The sequence below is a fragment of the Gossypium hirsutum genome, chromosome A11 (genome assembly GCF_007990345.1).
Source record: "Gossypium hirsutum isolate 1008001.06 chromosome A11, Gossypium_hirsutum_v2.1, whole genome shotgun sequence".
In the NCBI taxonomy this organism is placed as follows: Eukaryota; Viridiplantae; Streptophyta; class Magnoliopsida; order Malvales; family Malvaceae; genus Gossypium; species Gossypium hirsutum.
This window is the reverse complement of record NC_053434.1, coordinates 6,456,443-6,477,620: the sequence shown is the minus strand read 5'-3', so window position 1 is coordinate 6,477,620 and position 21,178 is coordinate 6,456,443. Positions and strand designations below refer to the sequence as shown.

The window sequence follows — 21,178 nt, the reverse complement described above, 5'->3', positions numbered from 1 at the left end:
AAAGAAAGTAAATAATATATATAAATATAAAAATATATTTAAATATGATATTATTTTATAAAAGAACGAGTGTAATATATCGATGATGCTCTTAAATAGTGTATAATATAATTTATAATTTCAAATAACAAATTGTTTTTTATAAATTTAATATTTAACTATAGAATATATAACTTTCCAAGTTTCAGTGACAAATTCTTTTGTTTTGTTTATAGGTTAAATTTTGCTATTAGTTCATATATTTTACAAAAATTGTAGATTTAATTTATGTATTTTTATTTATTCAATTTTAGTTCCTGTATTTTTTGAATTGTTAAATTTGTTAGATTAAACTTAATTACTAGTCTAATAGGATGTGTACTGCTGTAGATTTAGATTTTTTCTCCAATTGGATCATTCTATGTCTCTATGCTTTTCAGATTTTGAAATTTCAGTGTTAACACAAATGATAGTCGGTAATCTATTAATTGGATTTTTAGCAAATAATGTGTGAAAATAATAAGCTGGCATGGCATTAAACATATGATAATATATTTGACGAATCAGATTTTGAAAATAGCAGAACTTTACTTAATGAATTTAACAATTATTGTTTGGTGATGACTAAAATTTTAAAATTTAAAAAGTATAAGGATAAAAAATAACCAAATAAAAATATAAGGATCAAAACAATAACTTTTACTAAATATAGGGACTAATAGCATAATTTAAATATAGATTCCAATTACTTATAATTAAATTTTTATATTAATATTTTTATAATTAACTCATATTTTTTTACACAATATCTAAAACTATTTATAGTCTTTTTCCTTCACAAAATTAAGAGAATAATGCGCTTCAGTGCACTCAAAGTCACGTATTCCTACATTGACATCATTTCAATCGAGTTAAGATTCAATCAACACATTTATATTTATATTTATATTTAATTATACAATATTATAAATATTAACATAAAAAAGTTTTTAATATATTTACTCACGTAGCTCAAAAATATATATATTTACTCATAAAATATATTTTTCAAATTTAGAACCGTAAAAATATAGAACACTAACACCCAATTAATCTAAAAATATGGAAAAATATATAACTACCCCCTTATTTATCAACTAATTTAAATAAATAAATAAAAACCCCACGAAAATCGGTAGACCAAATGGTTGATTTACCAAAATAGAAGCCACGATGACATTCGCATTCCCTATACAAACCCTCAGCCTCTGCCTTCTTTTCAAAGCATTCAACCGTTTTGCAGTGTTTCTCTATTTACATTAGAGAATATATTACTGCATTTCCCTTGAATCACATTAAAAACATTTACTTATATTTCTTTTATTTTTAAAATTTAACCCAGCAAATAAAGATGGCTCGCCAAGTTATGCTCGTCGTCGCCCTTGTTCTCATTGCCGTTGTTGGGGCTTATGCGGCGGATGTGCCCAAGACCTCTTCTTCTTCATCGCCTTCAACATCTCCCGCCTCATCTCCCTCCTCCTCCATTGGCACTAGCAGTTCCCCTCCTACACCAAACGGCGGTGCTCTCGCTCCATCACCATCTAGTGCCGTTTCTCTCAAAGCCTCCAGTTTCGTTGGTGCTGTTACCGTTGTTGCCGGACTCGGACTCTTTTACTTCTAAGGTTTAACACGCTACATGCATGGCCGGTGGATCTACGCTTTATATATATATATATGATTAAAATGTATTTTGCTTGCGAATAGCCGCGGCATAGAATGTGTGAACAGTCTTGAATAATAATAATAAGAAGACTTTGGCGAGTGTTTTTTTTCTTTTTTTTTTTCCATTTTGTTTGCTTTTACCGCATAGGAAATTTCAAAGGATATAATAAATTCTTTTTAATTACTTATTTGTGTTTTATTTGATCTAGGTAAATAAAATTTGAATTATTTTAAATAGTAAAATAGCATTAAAAGTATTAAAAATCTTAAATAAACATATCTATATTAAATATTAACTGCATTAACTGAATTATTTAATTTTTAACAGTTAACTTAACTTAATTTTTTAAAATTAATTGAATCAAAATATTTCGGTTAATTTGGTTAGTTAATCGAATTACTTGAAATTTATATGTTTGTTTTTTTAAACAAGTATAAAATATATAAAAAATAAATTGATAATGTTTAATTGACCGAATTATCTAAATTAAAACTATATATAATTTGTATTATTAATTATTAAGTTCAGTTAGTTATTTAATTTCAAACCGAATTAACTGATAACAAAATTTTAAAAAATTATTAACTGACCTCTAATCGAATTAGATCAATTAACTGACCGATTAATTAAATTAGATCAATTAATTCAAATTTAACTAAAATATTAACACCCTTACAAATAACTATTAAATGCATTATTATATTATAAATACAAATACTAAAGTAAATCACTTTTAATAAAAATTGTTCGATGTGTCCCTTTAAAAAATCGTTCCATGCATTAACTTTTTATTGGTTGATATGTGCTTTGAGTAAAATAGAAAAACTAAGAGTTTAAATTTTATTAAAAATGCTTTAAATATTTAAGTGAGAATGACTTAATAATAAGAGGAGAAATTTTATATTTAAATTTATTAAATAAATAGTTGCGTGTAATAATTGTGTATAATGGTAAAACAATCGTACAGGAGGATTAAGTTTAAATATTGAAGATGATAATATTGAGAGGGGTAATTATAAATCTTGAATATGGACCGACATAAAAAATATAAAAAAATTACATTTAAATTTTAGTTATTAAAATTTTAATTATTTTTTAAAGTCACAATTATTTGATTTCATGGAGTTTTACAACCTGATTAAAAAAATAAATCTTTAAATTCTATTTGAAAAAATAAAAAAAAATGAATATTTTTCGACCTGTTGACCGTAAAAAATGGCCTCTAATGTATAAAATAATATATATATTTTCAATGCATAATATTTTAAAATTATTGACAAAATATTTATTTTTATATTATAGAAAAAAGAATCGGTGTTAAAAAAAAAAGGAGAGAGAAAATAGAATCGAACACTTCGATTATAGAGGTGGAGAACGCAAAGAACGAATATATCCCAAAAGAAGGACCTGATACAGAAAAAACATAACTTCTTTGGGTTTTTAAAATTTCCATCTCTGATTTTCTCCAATCCAACCGGGAAAATCAGAAAAAAAAAATGGCTTCTTGGAATTCAATTCCACTGGAAATCACGTACGAAACTTTTGGTTGGCTAGCCTTTTTTTCGTGGTCCATTAGTTTCTACCCTCAAGTCATATTAAATTTTCGAAGAAAAAGGTACTCATTATAATTCCTTGAAATCCCAATTTTACAGTTTCAAATTCTTTTCCCTGATCCTCCAAGTTTTTGCTTTTGTTTGTTCCAAATCACAGCGTTGTTGGGTTGAACTTTGATTTCGTGCTGCTGAATTTGACAAAACACTCCTCTTATATGATCTACAACGTTTGCCTCTACTTCAGCCCTGTTATTCAGAGGCAATACTTTGAGAAATATGGCTCTGGAGAGGTTTCTTTCCAATTATTCCCTTTTCCTCTCCCCCCCCCCTCCTTATTTTGTTATGTTTTATTTGGTGAATTAGTTGTACTTGAGCAAACTAGTAAAACAATTGAAAACAAACTTCATTTCTGGTAGTTCATTTGTATAAGTTTGGGATTTTAGCTTAGTGTCACCAAAACCCAAGAAATTATCATGAATTAATGCCTCTCGTTAATGGGGATTTATGAATTTTTTTCACTGAAATTATATGGATTTCATATATTTATTCATTTCTTTTTTGGTTTATTGACTTTGTGCTTGAGGCAGATGATCCCAGTAGCTGCTAATGATGTCGCGTTCTCAATACATGCTGTTTTGTTGACGGCTATTACTTTGTTTCAAATTGTGATTTTTGATGTAAGTTTCACTAGTTTCTTTGTTGCTTGGGTAAGTACTTATCCTAGGCTTTGTAAGTTGAATACCAATGTTTCATTGGTTCGGTTTTATGCAGCGTGGGACGCAAAAGGTATCTAAGATTTCTGTGGGAATCGTCATTGCTGTGTGGTTAATCGCCGCCATTTGTTTCTTCATAGCATTGCCTAGCCAATCATGGCTTTGGTTAATCTCCATCTTTAAGTAAGTTGGTTTTTAACCCTTTTTATGCATGTGAGAAACTGAAAGTAAACGACATGGTAGCTCCAATGTAAACAACTGTTTAAATTTTGTTGCAGCTCGATACAAGTTTTCATGACTGTGATCAAATATATTCCCCAGGTTAGATATCATCCTGTTTGATATGTTTCGAATCATTTATTAGATTTTCGTGTTGATGAAGCTGATTGATGATGCATTATTGGCTCAATTATGGAAAACGTCTATTAGCACAAAAGGTAGTACTTTTCCTCGAGCAGTTAAATTTCAGATCTTATGGAGGAAAATGAGGAAAGAAAGAAAGAATAAGAATGATTTTGAAAAAGAAAAGCTTCTTGGTTTCCTCAAATCACATGAGGGCACGATGTCGGTGCCCATTATTTAACTAGTCTCTTCTAAAAACCAACATGGTTGCATAGTGTCCTTGGCTGCACTTCTAACATAGGAAGTTGCTTGATTTTTATGCTTACAAAGTTTTATATCACTGAATTCCAGGCAGTCATGAACTTTGCACGAAAGAGTACAGATGGGTTCAGCATCGGAAACATTTTGCTTGATTTTGTTGGAGGATTGGCAAATTACGCACAGATGGCTGTACAGTCTATAGATCAAAGTATGGTTCTTCTTCACCGATCAATCTCATGGTCCAACATTATGCTTCATATAATAATATTAATTGTGAGATTAATTTCTTTTTCAGATTCTTGGGTGAACTTTTATGGAAATATAGGGAAAACATTGCTTTCTTTGGTATGTGATATTCTCCCACCTTATTTGCTTTCATTATTTACTCCATCAATGCTACTGTCTTGGTGCTCGGTGATCTTTTGCCGGTTTATATGCGATAAAGAGGATCTGCCATTTTCCTTAGCGTAAATTCTCCCCGGTTTTTAACGAGTATTCCTTGAAAAATGCATACGGAAGTCTTGCATGTAATGACCCAAGCGGAATCCAGCAAGCAAGAAGTAAAAAGCTGAACTTAGCTTGCAAATTGGATTTATTGCTTCAAATTTTTGTCAATGTCACTGCATTTTAAATCAGATTATGTAATTCTTGTATGTTCTTTGTCATGATTAACTGTGGTGTAATTCTTTTTCAGGTATCCATATTCTTCGACATTATTTTCATGTGTCAACATTATTTGTTGTATCCTGCTAAGAAAGCAACCTTTCGTTCTAAACTCGAACGAGAGGGCAAGGAGCCACTTGTCAAGTCTTTCGATGAAACCGCCTCGGAAAATGTGTAAAGCCTTGGCAACTCACATAGTAGTAAACAATGTAATTCTATATGCAGGAAAAACAATTACAATGTCATAATATGTAAAAGTCATAATCTTTTTTATTAGTTTTTCTTTCCCTGTTGTATATAGAAAGAAGACCATACATCTGAATTCGTTGTGAAACAAACAAATTATGCAAGTTTGCAGAACATCTGTACTTTATTAACTTTGCTGTCTAACTTTGATTGTGATCGAATTGTTGATATAGATATACACTACTAGAAGCTGAATATGGGCACACTGCTGATGATGTATGGTAACAAAATTGGAAAGTAAATGCAGCACCTGTATTAGGATTCAAATTGTATTTTATTTTTACTATTTAGATAAAAAAATTAAAATTTTTATTTTAGCATGAGATATATATGATACGTCACATGTCACTATCTGATTATTTCATCAACCACGTTAGTTTTTAACAATACAAATGGATGAAAATTTTAACTTAAAAGATCTATTTACTTTTAAATCTAATATATAAAAACTAATTTACTAATTTTGAGTAGAAAAGACAATGTAATTTGACTCTTAGTATTTTTACTTAATTTGATTTTCACAAGGTATAATAATAATTCAATTTTGTTGGGTGCATGTGATTCTAAATTTTTTAAATACCCAATTGAATATCCTAAATAACCGAATCTTAAATTTCATTATGGATTCAATTTCATAATTTTTTAAAAAAAAGTTTGAAATATATTTTTTATATAGTTTTCTTTTGAGTTGTTTTGTTAATTTAAGAAAAAAATATTTTTTTATATTATAAAAATAAAATTTTAATAAGTTCAATTAGTTATGATTTTTTAAGGTTGAAAATTAAACCAAACATTATAATTTAAATTGATTTTTGATTTTTTCGGTGATCACGAAAAAAAGTAGAAGTGAGCATTTAACCGAATCATGAGAAAATATTTTAAGTTAGTCAGGTGAATGGTTGAATTTCTTTTTCCAAATAAAGTCAGAGTGAATTCAAGTTAAGTCAAATAAATTTGTTTCTAATAAAATAAAAAGATTAAAACGGTCATAAATCTTGTTGACAATATAATTAAATTCCAAATTAAAAAACATAATTACATAGATACCATGTATATTTGAAAACAAAATAAAAATTTATGGTCTCAAGATTATCATTTTATAATTTAAAAAAATTATAATTTAGCATTTTTTAAAATGATTTTTAGTAACTTTTTAATAATTTTTAATTTTTTGAATATATATTTAAAAAATTTAAAAAATTCTTTTATAAATATTTTTAAAGATTATTTTTAATTGTTTTTGTATTTTTTTTATAAATTCAAGTCACTTAAAGTCGGAAAACTAAATTACGTTATTAGAAAAAAATTAAATAAGTTTTGCTCAACCCTAGAGAAAGGATAAGATTTCTAGCTGGTCAACACGCAACAGCTAAAGCAGGGAAAAGTCATTGACATGTTTTCGTTGGTACCAAGCAAATGAACTCCTTGCCTAACAAGAATCATGACCAGACAAAACAAAAAAAACTCCTTGCTTCCCAAGCATATATGGACACGGACCCACTTCTCTTTTCTATAAATAAATTGATAATCAGTAAGATAACCAACTTCATTTATCACACTCATCATTCATTTCTCAGGCCCTCTAATGAAGAGGGAGGCTCCCCAACAAGGCGTGGTTCGGACTTATCCAGTCCACCTATCTCCTTGGAACCCGAAACCCAAAACCCGAAGTGTACAGACACTCGATTCCCTCCCGGTTTCTGGATCGTTTTCCACGGTGACACCAAAGGCCAGCAACCATTCCAAGTTTAGTGGAAAATGTGGGAGGTTACATTGTGTTGAGTGTCATTTGAATCCGGTAAGTAAGTCCAAGGACAAGTCAAAGGGTACTCAAAAGTTTAGGACATGTAATTTGGCCGGTTTCAAATTTTCCGGGTTTTCTGCCACTGGAGTTTTGGAATATTTGTATAGTTTTAATGATGATGATGATGATGATGAGATTGGTAATCATGTCAATGATCATGATTATGTCTATGAGGATGTTGGTACATACGTTCTTAACGACAACGACGACAATGATGATTTTCTGGCTAAGTTTTGGTCTCTGCATGACAAGCAGAACGATGACGACGACGACGACGACGATACGAGTTATTGTGATGTGGATTTCATGCTAGACATTGAGGAAGATGAAGGGTGGTGTTTATTGAGAGAACTGTGATTGGCAGACTCAATCTTTCCATGTATTGCCTTTTGTTTGTATTTAGCCTTTTTTCTAAATAAAACAATGCTCTATTAAATACCCAAACAAAAGGTGCATACAAACATGAATTAAAAAGAATTAAAAGGGAATTTCCGGACAGCCTTCTATTTCCATCCAATTTTAGGCATCCAAACTTGTGTTTAATCTTATCAAATGTGATTAGCAGCCATTGCAACTGAAATTTGCTTCTTAACTGAAGACTTTTGATGTGGAAATGATTATTTGCTTTCCTGGGAGTGGATTTTCTTCCTACGCCAGCTGATTCTGGTCGCGTCAATGGAACCTATGAAAATGAAGACGAGAAACTATATAATATACTCGAATTCAAGTGTAAGTGTATTTTTAGTATCATCAGAGATAAAACTAGATTTGTATACCTTTTGCATTTCATCTTTAATTGTTCTTCTTTCTTTAAAAAAATCTGGAATTGGTCTAGCCTTGACGTAGTTTCTTCAGTTCTGTTTCAGCTTTTTTCTGCAAATGTTTATATAGAGAGAAAAATATAATACAGAACCCCCTGTTTAATTAGCTCTATAGAACAGGACAAGGTGGTTTTGATTTTTGATCCTATGAAAGATAGAACAAATGATGCTCCGTTCAGGATTTAAGCACACAAGTTACCTTGAGTGTCGTTTGCTGCTCTACTTTTTGTTCTTGACTTGCATTGAATTTCTCTTCAAGCCTCTGAAAAGGGAAATATGAAGTAAATTTGAGTGAGTGAATACATAAATATGGTAACAACACAAAGGTTAAACTGGTGGTTGTATTGAGAGCCATGCCTGTTTTCTTCTTGCAGCTCTCTCTTCAGTTCTCAAACTGAAAGGTGCAAATATAGCAGGGTACTTGGATTTTTTCCTGCAGGCACCATTGTTAACACTTACATATGTTATTCGGATGCAAGTGTCGGGTAAGATATGTAACTGACAAGGGCATGTTCAAAATTTTCTAGTTTATCAATGGTCATCCCTATATCTGGATTTGCATCCGACATGGACGTGCCATTCTAATACTTCAAAAAATTCATAAAAACATAGTTTCTTACAATATTCTTGATCACTATGAAAAATTTTTACTTCTTTTCTGGTTCACAGTAGTGAAACATTAAATAAAAGGAAGTTCCTTACTCTGTTGGAAGAAGGTTCCATTTTCCACGAGATGTTTTGCTCACACTGGCTGAGGAATTAAAGGGCATTCTAGCACTGTAATGCATACATGTGGAAACATTTCTTAGTAGTTTCAATTTAACTAGCATTTTTCTTAGTCATATATATGTCTGATACCTTCTATTTTCCAACCATGGAGTGGCTAAGGACTGCTTTGGTCTTCCACTTGTAGAGGCCTGCAGAACATAGAAAAAAAAAACCGCAACTTATCATCCATGGCAAGAACTAGAATAACACAATGACAAAGTTGCAGAGAAAAAATGATACCATGTTTGAAGTCCTTAAAGGCGTGGGGAATTCTTTAGATGGTTTAGAATTGGAAGCAATTCTTGAACCACCTATCTTTCTAATAATGGTGGAAGTTAATCTACTGATTTCTTTTGCAGGGGTGGAGTTGATAAACTTATGACTTGATTTTGGAGTTGATCTCTTTCTATCAGAAATCTCCATTGCAGACTTGTTGGACATTGGAGTGACATTATTCCCTTTGTTGGGACGAATAGCAGGTGAAGATGGCACTTTGGTTCTTCTTCCATAACTCGACATCTTAAGTAGAGGTTTCCCTATCTGGGTTTCTTCACTGAGCTCCAATTCCATTACTTCCTCAAGCTTTCTCGACTGGTTAACCTTCTTCTCGAGATTCTCCACATGGGTTGCTTCACTAAGCTCCAAATCTTTAATTTCAGCTTCATTCTTCAAATTAATTTCCAAAAGAACATTGTGTTCACCAACTGAGTCACCTCCTTCCACTATGCTGCTCTCAAACTCGACAAAATCCGAGTTATTATTCTCTTTACCATCATAAATGGAGCCAGTTTCTTCATGGCCAAGGGCTGCCATTTGAGAGCTTAAGTTCATTATCTCTGAGACTTCGGTTCCAATATCCTGAACCATACCTTCATTAGCTTTGGCTTGCTCAAGCAGTGCTTTCCTAGCTGCAAGGGTCTTGTAATGAGCTTCAAAGAAAGCTTTCTTTTGAGCAACTGAACCGGGTCTAGCATATCTCTGAGCCTCTTCTACATATTTTTTGTGAGAAAAAGTTGACCATTTCTCCCAAGCTAAGGACTGATCTGACATAAATCTCCCAAAAGATATTGACTGTCCAAGAACAGCAACTGGGTTGCCCTGCATAGTTTTCGCATTTCTACAAGTTTCAAACTCAAAACTTTCAATAGTCTAAAATTATACCCATTTTTAGAAACTCAAAAGTTCCATAACAAAAGCGAGTTCAAACCATGATTATATTAATTAATACCATCCATATGGTGTGTTTGAATGAATTCATTATTTGAAGTAGGACCAATGGAAGGAGGAACCTCAACTGACCTCCTTGGATTCATTGGGAATGCCTGCAGTGTAAGAAAATGGTTGCATGAGACAAGCTGAGTCTCCCATGTCTGTTGGCAAATTTTTTCCAAAACTCAAATTTTCTGCAATATATATTATTCTGTGTGTTCTTTCTCAAAAAAAAGAAAAAAAAATGGATTTGAAATTCAAATGAATAAAGCTAGGATCATAAGGAGATAATAGAGAGAGAAATGGAGAACAATGTTTTTGGATTGTGTTTCAAAGTGGGGTCAACTTTCTTCCATGTCTTAGCTCCAAAGCTGCCTAGCCATCAGCAAGTGCTAGCAACCTTTTTCATGCAGGAGGCTGTGGGGTCACTTGTTTACAACGTCCATTTATCATTGGGATTTTTTTAATTTTTAGAGCCCAAATGATTAGTCAGTTTGAATTTGGACATAATCCACTAACATGTTCCCAAGTTTCAGCTTTGGTCTCAATTTGGTTTTCTTTTGTTTTTAAAGTAAGGAGATAAAAAGTGTTATCACCCCATTTAATATTTTATTAGTACAAATTATCGGATTTAATTATAATTTTTTAATTTCCTTAAAAAAATGAATCATGGGCTTTTACTTTTTAGGATATATGGGAACATGAGAGAGGGAGTGGGTGAATTTTTCATGGATGTGGCATGTTGAACAACCAGAAGTTAGAACATCAGTGGCGTTTGGATTCTTAGGAATTCTTGCAAGTTTTATTTCCATCTACCCATCTAATTCTAGGAAACATGCACCATCAAAATAATAATTTATGTTATTTGGATTTTTTAACATAGTTTTAGAATTTAGATACGGGTATGAACATTATTATTAATGTAGGAAGACGTAAATTTAAATACATTAAAATATATTATTTTTCTTTATAATACGATTGTTAAAAGAAATCAATCATTTAAATTACACACATCACTGTAGTTAAACAAATCCTTTTGTAAATCAAAAATCGATATACATTATCTATCAGGCAGGTGGGGAAAAATAAAATACATCCATCAATATCTGGTAAAGAGTATTTGGCTCTTTAATTATATGAGATCCACGGTTTATCTAATAGTTCCCAATTAGTCCTTGTAAAATTTTAAGGGGCAAAATTTATAGTTCTCAAGGATGGCATACAGGCTTTTATAGATGCTTTTATTTAAATGCCCATAACAACGACAATAATAAGAAGGGTAAATTATATTTAATGTAGTTAAATTATTAGTAAATTTATATTTTGGTCTTTAAATTTTTTAAAAATTTTGTTTAAGTAATTAAATTGTTAAGTTTTTCTTTAAAAGCTCGACTAGCGAGCTCCAAATGATGATTCGATGACCGGTACGACGAATCAGTACCCATTGACGAGTAGAAGAATATACCTTAAATCCAAGTTAATTTGACGGTCAATGTCGAAGATCGAAGAAGAAAATTGTTTGGATTTTGATTTACAAATTTATGACTTTCAAAGTTATTTCATGAAAAAAAAATTCAAATTGTAGAAGAAAAAGCGGAGAGTTTTTGATTGGTGAAAATGATGCAAACAGAGAAGGCTATATAACAACAATTTTAAAAGTCTGACGACTTAAATGAAACCTTTCGAATAATAAAATAACTATTTTATAACTTTCTAGAGTTGAGTAACCAATACTTAATAATTAGCTAAAAATTTTCAAGACAAATATGTTGTAACCAATACTAATAATGGTAAACTATCAAAGTAGTCACTTTTATTTACCTAAAGTTATTTTTAGTCACTTATATTTGAAATATTATGTTTTAGTCGCTTACGTTATCACATTACATTTTAGTTACTGAGCCGTTAATTGCCATTAATAGTGTAACGGTAAGCTGATATGGTACGTTAAATCATCATTTCAAACAAAAAATTTAGGTTAATTTATACAATTGGTCCCTTTATTTTTTCGTTTTGAGCAATTTAAAATTTTTCTTTTTATGTTCTTTAACTTCTTTTTTCTTTATTTTTCATTCTCTTCTGCTTCTCTCTTTGTTTTTCCCTCATTTGACGCTCTTCATGTAAAAGCATTTCTGCATGGCCACTCTCAGCAGTCAACAACTCTATGGCATGTGCAATTATCCTGATGAAAAGAAAACACAAAACAAAGCTCTAATTTCATGATAAATTCTTATAGTTGTCAGAACAAAAATATATTGAAATAACACCCCATACAAGGCTCCAAAATTGCACTGCTAACAAACAAAAATATATGAAGATAAAAATATGACAGCTCACCAAGGACCAAATCCTTTTAAGCATTCTGTTAATACAACCTAAGAAATATCCAAAGCACAATTTAATTTAAGGTTAAGTAATCAATAGGAAAATTAACAAAATATATCCCCATATGTAAACCTATATACAAAGTCATTGGTTTCAATCGAATGCTTTTGTGCTAAGCTGTACAAAAATAATTATTTTGATAATTTATTCTTCAAAATAAAGATGTTGCTGCCCAGGATCGAACTGGGGACCTTTAGTGTGTAAGACTAACGTGATAACCACTACACCACAGCAACCTTCATGTCAGCCGTAAAAGAATTAATTAATTCACTGCAGGAACTTTTGGAAACAAAGCAATCATCCAATTTAGCTAAGTGCTGCCATTAGCTGACCATTATCGAAATTAATTTGTAAAATTCAATTATTTTCGGCAACTATAACTTCGATTTACCGAAACAGATGGAATAATCATTATAAATATGGGTAGATTTTAGAAAATATTTATTCAAAATATAAGAAAAATATTTTTAAAGAAATTAAATATATTTACTCAATGAATAATTTTTGATAGCCTTTCATATTGTTACAAGGCAGTGACAATTTATATACTCAAATTCGAGTGCAAATGTAAAATATTGATATATTTTTTAAACAAATACGATTAAATTTTATAATTTTTTTTACATATTTAAAAAATAATTTCAAAGTCATCCTTATGTCTGAAAATGCATTAGACACGGAATTCGGATGTATGGTCCAAGTTAAAGAGTTGAAACATGGGCAATCAGGAAGCATTTCAGAATCCCATGGATCACCCCAGCTCTTTTTACATCTCTAACAAATCGCTCTTAAGACTTGTATTCAATTATTTCAACTTCATTTAAAAACATAAGTATTCCAATTACAAACTCATTTGTACCCAATAACCAGCGCAGTTCTAAAGTAAAATCTCCTAAACCAATACTTGTAAGCAAGTATAACAGTATAACCGGACCCCGCCTCTATATATGAAGCAATCACTGTTAAAATACCGGAAAACAATAACAATGGCGTTTATGACATGAAGCTATTTTAGGTAAGATCATCTTCCTCCAGCTCTTTAGCTTTCAGTTTTTCCTTCACTCGAAGTAAAAGGGTTGTCTTCCATGAATCCTGCAATGCATATTGTGTATAGAGAAAACACATTATGATTGTAATTTCATCCAAGAAGCAGTTCTAATTGAGATCAACATACCAATGGGGTCATGCTGTCAAATTCCTTGACAACATCTGTAAACTTCGTGACATCTTCCTCATCCAGAGCAGAAGCAATGTCCTGTCATGGAAAGCATAAGCTCGTTACGATACCAGATTCTTAAAATTACTACCATTTGAAGTAAACGAATTGCATAGTTGACAAGTTTTTTGGTTTGGATGTATGGCAGTAACCGGATAAACCATCAGCCAATGCACATGAAGGATCAAAAGAACCAAAAGGAATCTGATAAATTCCTTTAGTGATAGAAAAATAAATTAGAACAAAATAAATAAACGGTTTCCTTACGATAACTTACAGCTAATAACCTATACTCTCGTGTTCCAGAAAAAGTTGGATCCAGATCCTGAAGAAAGCAAATGCAGATATAAGTTCAATATAACCAAATGTAAACGTTTCACAATGGAAAAAGGTCAACCTGATATCGCTCTAATGCATTGGTGATAGCAATGACATCGCCTTTGCAGAGTTGACAAAGGCCAGCATTAAGAATATGCCCTTTAACTCCATACTTCAGCAAGTTATTGGTAAGTGACTGCCGTGCTATCTCTTCGTAGATCTCAATGGCTTTCTGGTATCTGGAGAAATATCATAACAGAGCTATAAAATATATCTTAAATTTTACAAGGGGCGCTGTATTTATGCAACTGTGTTAGCAAGTAAAGTAGTACACCAACAATTATTACAAATCATATTTAGTAGTAGATAGCACAAAATAGTTTCCCGAACAACATCTATGAAATCGAGTATGCTTACTGTTCTATCTGAGCAGCAAATTGTGCAACTTTCTGCTTGCACTGGTTGGCAGAAGTAGATACTTCTTCACTTTGGAAGAAATCTGCAGCCTTTTCGTAATGATCAATGGCCTGCTCAATGTTTTGTTCAGACTCGTATAATTCAGCAATTTCCTGCACATGAAAGAAGCACCAATGTGTCTATGAATAACTACAAGTAACATCATGATACAAAGTTGTGGATATTGTGGAAAATCACTAACGGTAGTACAGAAAAACATGAATGCCTAGAAGGCTTAACACCACTGGCAACAATGTGAACGAAGACTGGAAACAATAAAAATATGTCACTCGATTCTTTGTAGTTCTTGAAGCATCTGTGCTCAACATCAGTATGAGACAAGTCTACGGACATGGATATTGGACATGACCTTCTAAATACATGAAAAAAACGTATTTCTACATCCAACACTCACGCTAACATATATAAAAATTCAATCAAAACAAAACAAAACAAAAGGAAATGAAAAGTGCTCGCTATAAGATTACTCTTGCATATGAATGAAGAAACAATACCTTATAATACCTTGCAGCCATACTGAGCCTTCCAATATCACAAAACATGTTCACTGCTTGCTGCAAGCACGATATTGCGTCTGTATAGGAATCACAATTTAGTAATGGGTAACAATTTTCACAGTGAAACTATCTATGCACAATTCACTTACCCTTTGTCGATGTTTTCTTATAGCAATGAGCAGCACTAACAAAAGCTTGAGCGGCTTCATGGTTGCTTTCTAACTACAAATAGAAAAAAGGAAACAAATAGAAGGGTCAAGTTCAATCGTACAAGATAGTTCAATCACTATGAATTGAATGCTATTTTGCCCAACTGCTTACTTTCAAATGACAATTTGCTAACTTTACATAAATTGATCCAGCTCTGTCCCCTTGAGAAAATAAAAATATAGAGTAAAATTAAAAGCTTTATTGAAAAAAAAAAATCAATTTAATCATATATCAAATATCTATTAAATTATAAATTAATTAATCAATAAGCTGATTTTAAAGAAACATTAAATTTCACATTCTCTGACAGAATCAAAACAACAATAATAATTCTTTGACGCAAGTGGGGTTAACCAGCAACAATAATCAATAAATTGAAAGAGAAAATAACCATTATAAGTTAGGAACAAGAAGAATAATAAAAGTCTTTGATCGCGATAAAAAATAGTTTTCTAATTATGATCGCATCATTAGCAACAATAATGTTTCCACTACTTTTTTTCCTTCCGACATTTGCCCAACAAACAGACATAAAAATCATGAATTTTAGATTACGATTTCTGTGTCAGCAAAATTAATAAGTTGATCTCGAATTTTCATTCATATATTTTAATCCAGATTTTCTCGAGAAACAAACAGAAAATATATACTCTTTAAAAAAGAAAAGATTAAGGAAAAAGAAAAGAAATACAGGATTTGGCGAGCTTGAAGAAATTGGCCGCTTTATCAAAGAGATCGGCGGCATCTTCATATTTCGAGCCAAAAAAGCTCCAGCTGTTTAGCTTTTTCTCTGCGTTTTTCTCGAATTCTTCTCCTCTGGTTGATTGATCTCCCATTTTCCTCCTATTTTTCCTTTACCTTCGTTTGATCAGAGATCAATTTAATAAAAAAGAAAACATGATATTTGAGAAGCCTTATGATTTATTGGGAAAAAAAAGATATTTGTGAAAATTGACTGATTTTTTTTTCTTTTTTTTAATGAATTTTCTACCTTTGAAGTAGTTAGAAAATATATTTTTCACATTACATTAATATTAAATATATATTTAATAAAAATAAAAGTTTAATTTAATTTTAATACTCAAATTCAAAAATATATATATAATACTCCTATATCCTGTTTAATATAAAATAAAAAGTCAAAAATTTGAACCCTTGTTAAGTTATTTTAATAATATAAAACTTAAAATAAAATATTTAAATTTAGTTCATAAAATAAATTTATATTTTACATTGTTTTTCATATATTAAAAATATTTTATTAAATTTAAGTTGATTACAATGTCATTTTTTAGTTACATAACTACCAAGTGAGTATTTTTTATTTAAAAATGTGATATAAATAAAATTGACAAATAAATTTAACAATGTTAACAATTGAACTTGATTTTTAAATATGAAAAGTAGAAGGACTAAATTATTGAAAATAAAAATACAGGGATTAAGTTTCAAATTTGTGAATAGAACATAGACTTATGGAATATTTTAACCTTTATACTACAAAATATTTATTATTAATATATTTATAATTGTAGAGAATATTTATTATTAAAACATTAAATTAAATATTTTCTGAAGAATATTATTTAAAAATTATTATTAAAATAAAATTAAAATATTAAATAATTTATTATATGATTAAATATAAATAATATATTTAATAATATTTAAAATTATAATATTTTAATTATTTTAAATATTTTAAAAAATAAAAATAAAAATAAAACTTATTATCAATATAATAATATTAAGCTTCTTTAAGTTAATTTTTATATAAAAATAAAATTACTTAGAGAGGAGTTTTTTTCCAGAAAATAATTTACGCTTTTTAAAATGGTAAGTCATTTTACAAAAAAGATAATTTATTTTTCGTTGATCTAAATTATTTTCCATTAACCAAGTTGTTTTATGTAAAACAAATATAGGAAAATGTAGAAAATATTTTTCATGAAATAAACCGACCCTAAATTTTTTTTAATTTTGTTAGAGTGTTTGTTTTTCTTTGTCCTCTCACGAAGGTCTTTTTCCATATTTATAAGGTACAATCTTTTGATGTGACGTACTATGTTCAAATAGACTTTATGTATGTCAACACATATCCTCTCTTAAGATTAGCATGTCAACACATATCCTCTCTTAAGATTAGCACGTGTCCTCTTAGCAAATAACAAATATGAAGGTGAACAGTGGAATTTGAAACAGCATGTCAACATTGTTGATTTAGCAAAATCAGTGCTCTTGATTTTTTCTTTTTCTTTTTTTTCTTTTTCAGTTTTCTTGAGAAAAAAAAAGCTTTGGAAGGGTAAAACTATGTAACAATTATAATTATTTGATTTTAATTTGGAAAAAAATAAATTTAATTTGCATCAAGCTCAATAAAATAAATTTGGATATTTCTTTAAATAAAAAATTTAAAATATAATTTGGCTAATCTTGATTGGGATGTTATATCATTAGTTGAGGGAAAAATAGAATTAAGCATTAATTTTAAAGGCGTTCATGATCATACACCCCAAAGCTTTATATAACTCAGAAATTGAGTCCAATAAGCTCAAATAGTGTACTTCATTGTTTAAATAGTCATGTAAGCTTTTCATTAGAAAATAATTTAATTAAATTTAAAAAAGGAATACCAAAATAATAAAAATAATAGCAAATTGATGAGAAAATAAATAGTTATCTCAAAATTTTAAAACAAGTCTTTGTATTCAATGGAAGAGTCAAAATATTTTGTTGAAGATGACGAAATTAAATTATATATTTTTACTATAATAAATATATAATTTTATCATTTTAATAACTTATATTTTTATAATTTTTAATAAATTAAATTAAATTTTTATTATTTAAAAATTTCAAAAGATTAAATTAAAAATTTATCATTTTAGCGGTGATTTACTATGCTCCATCACTATTTATAATAAAAAAAAAGTGAAAAAAAACCCTGAAAAGGTGACAAAATCTTTGCAGACACCCAGGGACATCCAACTGAATATTCTTTATTATGCCCTTTTTTTCATTTTCATGGTATCTTTTGTAAAGTCAAGTAAAATGGAATAAACCTGGACATTTTTCAGAATGACGTGTGACAGTACAAACACATTCACAATTTAAAAGAAAAAAAAGGAAAAAAAAACTTGATTATGAGTTTAGATCGAGTTTGAATTAGGCCAATACTAAATTGTATAGTTTCATTTTCTAAGTTTGAATCCTGATTCCACTTAAAAAATGAGCTGAAATTTATGCCTAAACCCGACCCAGATAAAAAATACTAAACTCAAGCTTGATCCCGCTAGCCTGTATTAAAATTTTTTATATAATTTTTAATAAATATAATACATCAAATATATTAAAAATATTAAAATAATATTTTTAACAAATTAAAAAAATATTTGTACTTAATAACACTAATATAATTGTAACTTAGCAAACAAATCACTTAAAAATAGTAATAAAATCAATAATAAAATAAAAATTATATAATATCCAAATAATAACAACAAAATAATAACAATATATAATAGCAAAATAGTAGCAAAACAATAACAAATCAACATCAAACAATAGTAGAAAAAAAGTTTGTATTTCAAGCGAGTCGGGCCAAGCTTAGGTCAAAAAAATTCTTATTCAAGGCCTAATCTTTTTAAAAAGTAAATTTTATTTTTTGTTTAAACTCATTTTTGACTCATATTTTTATTTAAAGGCTCTCACTTTTCGAACAAACCTTTAAATTTGGACAAATGAATTAACCCATGATCAAATCTAATTGAAAATCAGCTAATCCTATGGACTTGTATTGAATTATGTATACCAAATACATATATTTAATTTTATTTAAAATCTTTATGTACATTAAGAGTTGTTAAAAAATTGTTAAATAGTGCGAAACTAAAAATATTAAATATAATATTAAAAAAAATGTTGCAGACATCATCAAAATCTGAAACACTTCTTTTTTCTTTTTTTTTCCCTGAACTTCCTTTATTGCTAAACTAAAAAGATTTTAAGAAAGAAACTATGTTCAATTGCCTATTTCCCAAGAAGGAAAGAATTTATCTTCCACATGAACAAAGCTATCCCATGAAAGAAATGAATCTACACCATCAACCCAATATTCTTCTTCAACACATGCTGTTTCACCCATTGAAACATTGTTGGATTCCTTCAACCAATCTAAATCAGAGCTTCCAGATAACATCTGGTAATTGTTCAATGGATCATTTGTTTCATCCACAGTTGCTTTCATTTCTTCTGGTCTTTCAGCTTTTTTTGGACAAATTTTCATGCCATGATCATCCTCAGGCCTTGATTCTAAGCTAATTGCTTCTTGTTTATTTGATGAACTAGAGTCTGAATTCATGTTGTTTTTATTACCATAATTTTTCCGGGATTTCTCAATCTCAAAAGGTTTTTGTGAGTCTAAACCGAGCTGTTTTAGCTTCTTCTTGATTCGAGTATTCCAATGATTCTTGATTTCATTGTCTGTACGGCCAGGGAAATGTGAAGCAATCTTGGACCACCTGGAAAATATTCTTTCTTGTGTTACAAGAAACAAATAATTAACTGGTTCAATGTGTATTGAAACATCGGTATTGGATATGTTCCTTCTAATTACATGAAAATTAGAAAACAATCACACTCGAGTTCAAAGATGTTTACCTATTCCCGAGACGTGAATGAAGTTGAATAATCTGATGTTCTTCAGAATCTGTAAAAGACCCTCTCTTAAGGCCAGGTCTTAGATAATTTATCCATCTTAATCTGCAACTTTTTCCACATCTTAACAGCCCTACAACATCACCATACGGTCATTATTTTTAAAGCATATGGATATGATCATAATTTAACAAATTTACCTGCAAGCTTGGGAACCTTTCGCCAACAGATAATACCATTGTTGAGTATGAAATTGGTGAGCTTATGATCTTCTTCGATTGTCCATTGACCTCGCTTTAATCCAACTTTATCACAACAAGGTTGTCTTCCCATTTTGAAAACTCAAACAAGCAAAATCGTAAAAAGGGAAGGTGGTGTTGTAATTCATGATTGAATTTGAAAGGCAAAATTTAAGACATGAAGGGTTTGCATGAGACAGTGGAAATGGTCCAATTTGGTTTTGGTTTTTACGTAAAAATGAAGTAAGAAAATTTATTCCTGCCATAAAAGAAAATTTACATAAAAGAAAATTTAAATCATTTGATGCGATTCTTTGGCCACTAATGCTGGCCAGTTTTGTCGTTGAAGTCACTTTTTTCCTCTGTGGAGGGGAATCAAAAAAGATTCTTCATTTTCCTCGTATTTAGATATTTGTCTTTGGTAATATTATATTTTTCATTCCAATCCAGTATATATACTTGTCCTATCACTTGATATTTAACTGCCTTGGGCTGAGATTCCTGCCATGGATTTTACCTGGTGAAACCGTTCTACTTATTCATGCTTATAAACTTAAAAAATAAAATTAATCAATCAATCAACTTACTCGTGTTTCTCATGTTTATATGTTTTTAGCAAAGCATTAATTCAATGGGCCTTTTAGGGTTAAGTTTAGTTTAAGAAATGTAATATTTTTAAATTAATTTGAATTTCAAGCATTAACTTAAACCCACAACGTCGCATTTTCAATAATATTAATTAAAGATTTCAGAATAGGGGTAAGGTTAAAATTTTTTTTAAGAGCTGGAATTAAATTCTATATTTTATAATAATAAAAATGTAATTTTGTCATTTTAATAGTATATATCTTTATAATTTTAAAAAATTACATCAATTTTTATCATTTTTGAAGGACTAAATTATAATTTTACCATTATTATAAATTATAAAGGGACCTAAATAAAAAGAATTTCATTTTAGGAGATCGGGGACCCTGTTTAAGAATGTATCTGAGTAATCTCAATATATTCTTTTTCTTTAGGTATTATGACATTTTTTTATTTATAATTTTACTCTATTTTTAATGATTTTAAATTATTTACTTAAACTAAAATCGAGTAATAATAACTAATGAATTA

At 29.6% G+C, this 21,178-nt stretch overlaps 5 protein-coding genes and 1 non-coding gene across 7 annotated transcripts; 2 read left to right on the top strand and 4 right to left on the bottom strand.

Annotated features, from left to right (window-relative positions):
• The first annotated feature begins 2,982 nt into the window (after window positions 1-2,982).
• Window positions 2,983-5,590, top strand: LOC107922759 (cystinosin homolog). Its single transcript, XM_016852914.2, has 8 exons — window positions 2,983-3,296; window positions 3,392-3,524; window positions 3,822-3,911; window positions 4,006-4,130; window positions 4,226-4,268; window positions 4,641-4,758; window positions 4,846-4,895; window positions 5,245-5,590. The coding sequence occupies exons 1-8, from the start codon at window positions 3,178-3,180 to the stop codon at window positions 5,389-5,391; spliced, it is 825 nt and encodes a 274-aa protein (XP_016708403.1). The 5' UTR covers window positions 2,983-3,177; the 3' UTR covers window positions 5,392-5,590.
• Window positions 5,591-7,044: 1,454 nt separating this feature from the next.
• LOC107923538 (uncharacterized) lies at window positions 7,045-7,620 on the top strand. Its single transcript, XM_016853732.1, has one exon. The coding sequence runs from the start codon at window positions 7,045-7,047 to the stop codon at window positions 7,618-7,620; it is 576 nt and encodes a 191-aa protein (XP_016709221.1).
• Window positions 7,586-10,522, bottom strand: LOC107922944 (protein WVD2-like 7). 2 transcript variants are annotated; one of them, XM_016853148.2, is made up of 8 exons: window positions 10,081-10,522; window positions 9,093-9,950; window positions 8,943-9,001; window positions 8,787-8,861; window positions 8,442-8,517; window positions 8,284-8,346; window positions 8,040-8,136; window positions 7,586-7,945 (listed from the first exon to the last, which is right to left on the bottom strand). In XM_016853148.2, exons 1-7 carry the CDS (start codon window positions 10,108-10,110, stop codon window positions 8,095-8,097), a joined length of 1,203 nt encoding a protein of 400 aa, XP_016708637.1. In that variant the 5' UTR covers window positions 10,111-10,522; the 3' UTR covers window positions 7,586-7,945; window positions 8,040-8,094. The 2 variants fall into 2 exon arrangements, with proteins under 2 accessions (XP_016708637.1, XP_016708636.1); XM_016853147.2 differs by having other exon boundaries at window positions 10,152-10,521.
• Window positions 10,523-12,609: 2,087 nt separating this feature from the next.
• On the bottom strand, window positions 12,610-12,682 carry TRNAV-UAC (transfer RNA valine (anticodon UAC)). Its single transcript has one exon. It is a non-coding gene; the product is annotated as a tRNA-Val (tRNA).
• A 559-nt stretch (window positions 12,683-13,241) lies between these two features.
• Window positions 13,242-16,127, bottom strand: LOC107922865 (alpha-soluble NSF attachment protein 2). Its single transcript, XM_016853070.2, has 9 exons — window positions 15,856-16,127; window positions 15,276-15,325; window positions 15,104-15,176; window positions 14,952-15,031; window positions 14,398-14,549; window positions 14,060-14,219; window positions 13,940-13,987; window positions 13,621-13,701; window positions 13,242-13,538 (listed from the first exon to the last, which is right to left on the bottom strand). The coding sequence occupies exons 1-9, from the start codon at window positions 15,998-16,000 to the stop codon at window positions 13,458-13,460; spliced, it is 870 nt and encodes a 289-aa protein (XP_016708559.2). The 5' UTR covers window positions 16,001-16,127; the 3' UTR covers window positions 13,242-13,457.
• Window positions 16,128-19,137: 3,010 nt separating this feature from the next.
• Window positions 19,138-20,186, bottom strand: LOC107923815 (myb-related protein 315). Its single transcript, XM_016853963.2, has 3 exons — window positions 20,021-20,186; window positions 19,824-19,953; window positions 19,138-19,684 (listed from the first exon to the last, which is right to left on the bottom strand). The coding sequence occupies exons 1-3, from the start codon at window positions 20,151-20,153 to the stop codon at window positions 19,186-19,188; spliced, it is 762 nt and encodes a 253-aa protein (XP_016709452.1). The 5' UTR covers window positions 20,154-20,186; the 3' UTR covers window positions 19,138-19,185.
• Between the last annotated feature and the right edge of the window lie 992 nt (window positions 20,187-21,178).

Bases quoted from the DNA above. Each gene is read 5' to 3' on its own strand.
- LOC107922759 (XM_016852914.2), top strand. From the start codon at position 3,178: ATGGCTTCTTGGAATTCAATTCCACTGGAAATCACGTACGAAACTTTT. The intron at 3,297-3,391 runs GTACTCATTATA...TCCAAATCACAG, and splicing joins TTAAATTTTCGAAGAAAAAG to CGTTGTTGGGTTGAACTTTG. The intron at 4,896-5,244 runs GTATGTGATATT...ATTCTTTTTCAG, and splicing joins GGAAAACATTGCTTTCTTTG to GTATCCATATTCTTCGACAT.
- LOC107923538 (XM_016853732.1), top strand. From the start codon at position 7,045: ATGAAGAGGGAGGCTCCCCAACAAGGCGTGGTTCGGACTTATCCAGTC.
- LOC107922944 (XM_016853147.2), bottom strand. From the start codon at position 10,220: ATGGGAGACTCAGCTTGTCTCATGCAACCATTTTCTTACACTGCAGGC. The intron at 9,002-9,092 runs GTATCATTTTTT...TATGTTCTGCAG, and splicing joins CTTTAAGGACTTCAAACATG to GCCTCTACAAGTGGAAGACC. The intron at 8,347-8,441 runs GCATGGCTCTCA...TTCCCTTTTCAG, and splicing joins GAGCTGCAAGAAGAAAACAG to AGGCTTGAAGAGAAATTCAA.
- LOC107922865 (XM_016853070.2), bottom strand. From the start codon at position 16,000: ATGGGAGATCAATCAACCAGAGGAGAAGAATTCGAGAAAAACGCAGAG. The intron at 14,550-14,951 runs GTATTGTTTCTT...TTTCATGTGCAG, and splicing joins TGGCTGCAAGGTATTATAAG to GAAATTGCTGAATTATACGA. The intron at 13,988-14,059 runs GTTGACCTTTTT...TGCTTTCTTCAG, and splicing joins ATGCATTAGAGCGATATCAG to GATCTGGATCCAACTTTTTC.
- LOC107923815 (XM_016853963.2), bottom strand. From the start codon at position 20,153: ATGGGAAGACAACCTTGTTGTGATAAAGTTGGATTAAAGCGAGGTCAA. The intron at 19,954-20,020 runs GTAAATTTGTTA...GTGATGTTGTAG, and splicing joins AAAGGTTCCCAAGCTTGCAG to GGCTGTTAAGATGTGGAAAA. The intron at 19,685-19,823 runs GTAAACATCTTT...AATATTTTCCAG, and splicing joins CATTCACGTCTCGGGAATAG to GTGGTCCAAGATTGCTTCAC.